This window comes from Belonocnema kinseyi, chromosome 9, assembly GCF_010883055.1.
Source record: "Belonocnema kinseyi isolate 2016_QV_RU_SX_M_011 chromosome 9, B_treatae_v1, whole genome shotgun sequence".
NCBI classification, from domain to species: Eukaryota; Metazoa; Arthropoda; class Insecta; order Hymenoptera; family Cynipidae; genus Belonocnema; species Belonocnema kinseyi.
The window spans coordinates 75343907-75349831 of NC_046665.1; the positions used below are offsets into that span (position 1 = coordinate 75343907).

At 26.4% G+C, this 5925-nt stretch overlaps 1 protein-coding gene across 3 annotated transcripts in view; it reads left to right on the forward strand.

Moving 5' to 3' along the window:
* LOC117180829 (E3 ubiquitin-protein ligase MIB1-like) overlaps nt 1–5925 on the forward strand; it is an 87001-nt gene that overhangs the window by 77894 nt on the left and 3182 nt on the right. For all 3 annotated transcript variants that reach the window (XM_033373354.1, XM_033373355.1, XM_033373356.1), the window contains one exon: nt 27–184. In XM_033373354.1, the coding sequence (XP_033229245.1) occupies nt 27–184 (158 nt within the window). The remainder of the gene's footprint in view (nt 1–26; nt 185–5925) is intronic.

Consider the following 5925-nt stretch of genomic DNA (forward strand, 5'->3'; position numbering starts at 1 on the left):
GAAATTTGGAATTATTTTCTATTTAGCAGGTGCATTACCTGAAGTAAAAGTTGACCAGGAAGAAGAACCGGTACCTACAAATACCAGTGGTGGTGAAACTATCTTAATGAACAACGGAAGTCGAGATACTTCACATAGTGATATACAAAAATTGCAACAGCAGCTTCAAGATATCAAAGAACAGGTAAGAAAATCCATGTTGAAAATATATTTTTTGTATAAAAAAAAATTTCTTGAAATGAAACGGAACTGTAGCCTCATTGGTTCATTTCTGTCCAAAGATCTGCCTGCTATACTTTGCGTATTTGCGAGCCATAATACATTCGTTTTTTATATTAAACTTTTCAAATATTTGCCAATTTTTCAATAAGAGTTATTTTACAGCCTTAAAAAAAACTTACATGTATTTGAATAAAATAATAAACGAATTTTTAGCTAAATCAGAAAATAAAAAAAAAATTGCAGTGATTTCTGTTTGAAATTGCAGAATTTTAAGTCTTTTAAATTAATAGCTTTTTTGGAATTGTTAAATTTCGCAGGCTTACCATTTAAAGCAATTATATGGTTAAACTTCGAATATATATATATATATATTAAATTGTTAATCTTGAATGTTTCATTTCGATACTTTAAAAATTCTTAAGAGCCACAATTTCGTAGATTTGAATTTGAATTTAACGTACGTATAAAATTCGTAGAGTTTAAAATTTAACTGATTCAAACCAAAAAATCTTATATTCTTTTGTTTCGATCGTTCTCAATTTAAAATTGGTTTGATTTGAAAATCTTTTGAAATTTTTTGACTTTGAACGCTTCAAACTTAAAACTCAAAATCTAAGCTTGAAAATAATTCGAAAATATCTTGAATCAAGTTTTTAATGTCCTAAATTAAAAGTTTTACAATATGTTTTACAATATTGAAGTATATGACCAATCTACGATTTCAATTTTGTATTTTTTTCTTTATTATTAAGGATTTTATTTTGAATCTACATAATTATGAAAGATTAAAAATTGAAATTAAAGGATGGGAAGATTACAGTGAAAACTTCTGTAAATTTGAAAGCATTCAATTTAAAAGTGTTTAATTTAAAACGATATTCACTTCGATATTATGCAATTCTGTGTGCATTAAATTTCAAACGATTCAAAAGAATTGCACACAGATTTGTATTTTTATAATCAATTTTACAAATTATAATATTTTGGTTTTAATTTTTTCCGAAAAAAATGTTCTATGCACGAAAACTAAATTAAATTAAAATTAAAATTAAATAAAAACATACATGTTTAATGTGTTTTTCCTAGAAACAATATTTATTTTACAAACTTGATAAGAACCATAAAAAACTTAATGTATTTTCAGAAAATAATACATGAATTTTTAGCTGTAACAGAAATTAAAAAAGTTGCTTAAAAAAGAAATTAAATAAGTATTAAATTGTTAACTTTAAATTTTAATATAGATCATACCGATACCTGCATTTTTTAAAGCCCCATAGTTACACGGCTTTTCGGTTTAATATATTATTTTGAATTATTTTGAATTCACGAAATTCAAGGAAATTACGAAATTCACGAAAATTAAGGTAATCACAGAATTCAAAGAAATCAAGGAATTCGGAGAATTTACGAAATTGAAGGAATTCACGCAATTAAAAAAATTCACGGAGGACACAGAATTTACGAAATGCATAGAATTAAAGGAATTCAAGATATTCACAGAACTCAAGGAATTCACGGAATCAAGAAATTCACAGAATTAACGGAATTCAAAAAATTTACGAAATTTTCGGAATACACAGAATTCACGGAACTCGAACAATTCACGGAACTCAAAGAATTCACCGAATTTACGGAATTCACTTAATTCCAGAAATTTATGAAAATCACGAAATTCGCGGAATACACCGAATTTACGGAATTCATGGAATTAAAAAAATGCACAGAATTTCTAGAAGTCAAGGAATTCACAAAATGGAATCAAGTAAATTTTCTTAAATTCCTTGAATTTCTTGAATGGCGTGAATTCTCTAAATTCTTTGAATGACGTGAATTCTCTGAATTCCTTGAACAGCTTGAATTTTTTTAGTTTCGTGAATTCCTTTAATTCCGTAATTCCGTGAATTCATTCAATCCTATAGAGTGAATTATGTGAATGTCTTGAGTTTCTTGAGTTAATTGATTTCCGTGAATTTCTTGAGCTGTTTTAATGTCGCGAATTCCTTGAATTCTTTGAACTCCGTGAATGCTTTGAATTTCCTGAAATCTGTGAGGTTCATAATGATTGGAATTCCGTAAACTCCTTGAATCCTCCTAATTCCTTGAATTTCGTGAATTTATTGAACTCCGTGAATTTCTTGAATTCAGTGAATACCTTGGAATTTCTTGAATTCATCGAATTCCGGGAATTTCTTGAGCTGATTCAATTCCTTTAATTCCTTGAATTCTTTAAATTCCTTGAATTCCTGGAAACCTCTCAATTTCTTGAATTTCGTGAATTCCTTGTACTCCGTGAATTCTAAACATTTAAAAATAATATTTTCAGACGGAAACTAATAATTACTAAACCTATCTGCTGTTAGTAGTAGGCGTACTAAAACGAGGGGCCTACCCAAAAAACGGAGTGGTTCTTTTATTTAGACGACCAACGCGAGAGTGGTCGTTTTAGTCTATCACTCCAAGAGAGGTTTTTTTAACATTCAGGTATCTATATATATTAAAGATCGTAAATTAGAATTTTAAAGTTTTTGACATTTCTCATCTTTTAAGTTGGGCTCAAATACTTCCATTTATGAAGTATACGATTCTTCGTGTTTTAAAATTGGATTGATTGAAATCTAAAAATCTTTTAAAGTTATTTAATTTTGAACGCTCTCACTTTAAGATTGCTTAATTTTAGACGATTTCAATGTGAAGTTACTCGATTTTGAGTATTTAAAACATAAAAGTTACTATTCTAGGTTCTAACCAAATCTCTAAAAATCTGATGTTGAAATGAAATGTTGATGAGTACTCTCTGTATATAATTTTGCACTTAATTTTCTTGTTTTTACTGTTTTGAAAATGAAAGAACAATTCAAGATTTGGCGCAATTTAGAGTGTCCTAGAAAGTACGTGATTATGAATTTTGAAAACGCCACCGCCTAAATTTCTTCCTTTTGGTGAACAAATACTGTCGTAGATTTTACTTTATTTTTAAAAAGATGTTAAGGTTCCGCTAGGCTTTTTTGTGTTTGTAAATGAATTTTCTTAGTTTGCAATTATAAAAAAAAAACATATTTAAGGCCACAACATTCTTTTATCCCTAAGAATTAGTTTTTATTGAGGACTAATCCCTAAATTATTTGAAAAAAAAAGATAAATATTATAGGGCCGAGGATACGAACAAATTTCATCACAAATAGTGCTCTAAAATGGCCCCTTAACTTTTTTTTCTGTACTAATATGCATAAGATTTATTCTAAATTATGAAAAAAATATTCGCCATTTAGACAAATTAAAAATATTAATATCAGACGACAGAAAAAAATCCTGAACTTTTTAATACACGAAAATACACATTTGCTATAGTTTAAAGATTCCTACAGTACTTCAAAATACATTATTAATTTTTTTACTTATTTCATATCAAGTCTTACTTTCAGAAATTAAAAATTTAATGAAATCGATTACTAAATCTTATAGAAACGCAGAATATCACGGAAATACACCCAAATTAACTAGTTCACATCCTTTTTCAGGGCAAATGATAGGTATAAATAAATTCTAAAACATTATTATTATTTAGGAAAAAAATGTTTACGGCTTATTTCTCAATAAGTAACAAATATTCTCTAGGAGTAAAAAAATGTTAGAAGCATAAATTTTTATTTGTTTAAACTGAAAACTATAAGAAAATTCGTTTTTAGACTTAAAAGAACCTAACGGAACCTCTTAACAATTAAAAAATAAAAGAATATTTATGGCGGTTTTTTAAAAATTAATTTTAGGGTGCTGCGTTTGAAAATTTTTATAAAATTCTGTATCAGATACATAAAATACCTCTTATGTTTTATATGAAAATATGCCATTTTGAATAAATAGCAACTGAATTTTTTTCAAGCAAATAATTGAATTTTCAACCAAGAAGATTAATTTTGTACTGTAGGAGACGAACTTTGAACAAATTACGTACATTTTCAACCAAGGGGTTAATTTTTTTAACATCAATAATCAGTTTTAACCAAAAATGGAATAATTAACTTTTCGTTTAAAAAAATTAATTCTTAATGAACAGAACTAATCTTCTGCAACAGAGTTGAATTTTCTACCCAATTGTTGAATTTCTAAAACAAAAGACAAATTTTATTCCCAAACCAGTTAAATTTTTATCCAAATAGTTACATTTTCAGTTAAGAAAATTAATTTTTATAAAAAAAGGAAATTTTTAAGAAAGTAGTATTCATCAACGAGATGAATTTTCTACTAAAATTATGACATTTTTAAAAACTTTTGACCAAGAAGTTGAATTTTCAACTTAAAAAGATGATTTTTAACAAAAAATATTAGAATTGATATTTCAAGAAATATAAAAGTTGATATTTAAAAAAAAATCAATTTTTAATAAAAAATAATTGTATTTGACCACACAGACGAATTTTTAACAAAGCAAATACTTGAATCCTCATCTAAAACAGATTAATTTTTAGCAACAAAAAATGTATTTTCTACATATTTTTTCTGCGTATTTTTACGAAAATACGAATTTTCATTAATGCCCCAGTAATAGTGAATAGTGGATAGTGAAAAGTATATGCTAAAAGTAACAAGAAAAGTAAGAAAAACGCCCAAAAATGTCTTTTTTACAAAAAATAAAAAAATTTAACAGAATATCGAAGTTTTTAATTAAACATTTGAAGTTTTAAGCAAGAAGATTAATTTTTTACAAAAAAAAGACGAATTTTCAACCAAAGTCATTTAGTCTTAAAAATACCACTTTTTAACCAAAAATGAAATAGTTCTATTTTTATTAAAAAAATAAATTTAGAAAAGCTGAGCTTCTACAAGACATCATTCGAATTTTCTACTAAATAGTTGGATTTTCTACAAGTTTGTTGAATTTTCAAGCCACAAAAACGAATTTTCCACAACACAGTTTAATTTTTTTTTAATGAATTTTCTACCAGATTGTTGAATTTTAAACTGAAATTATGAATCTTCAAAAAAATGAATTTTTATAATGTAGTTCAATCAAGAAGTCGAATTTTTAACCCAAAAAGCTGAATTTGCAACAACATATTTTAATTTTTGATAAAAAAACCATTATATTGAACCAGAAAAAGACGATTTTTTAGCGAAGTTCTTGAATCCTCATCTAAAAGAGATTCATTAAAAATTAGTTGCCAAAAAATGGCCTAAAAACTCCCAAAAATGTCTTTCTTTCAAAAAATTTAACAGAATATCGAAGTTTTTAATTAAATATTTGAAGGTTTAAGCAAGAAGATTGATTTTCTACAAAAAAAGCCGAATTTTCTACCAAAGACCTTTATTCTTAAAAAGATCACTTTTTAAGCAAAAATGAAATAGTTCTATTTTCATTAAAAAAATAAGTTTAGAAAAGCTGAGTTTCTACAAGACATCATTCGAATTTTCTACCAAATAGTTGGATTTTCTACGAACTTGTTGAATTTTCAAGCCACAAAGACGAATTTTCCACAACACAGTTTAATTTTTTTAACTGAATTATCTACCAGATTGTTGAATTTTAAACTGAAATTATGAATCTTCAACCAAAAAAATGAATTTTTAATAAAAGTGGAAAATAAAAACAAAACTTTCTTACTACATACTAGGCAGTCTGATAAGTCCCTGAAAAATGAAACACGGAGACGTTTTTTTGGCCAAAGTCGGTTTTATTTTTCAACATACTCTCCTTTTAGGTCG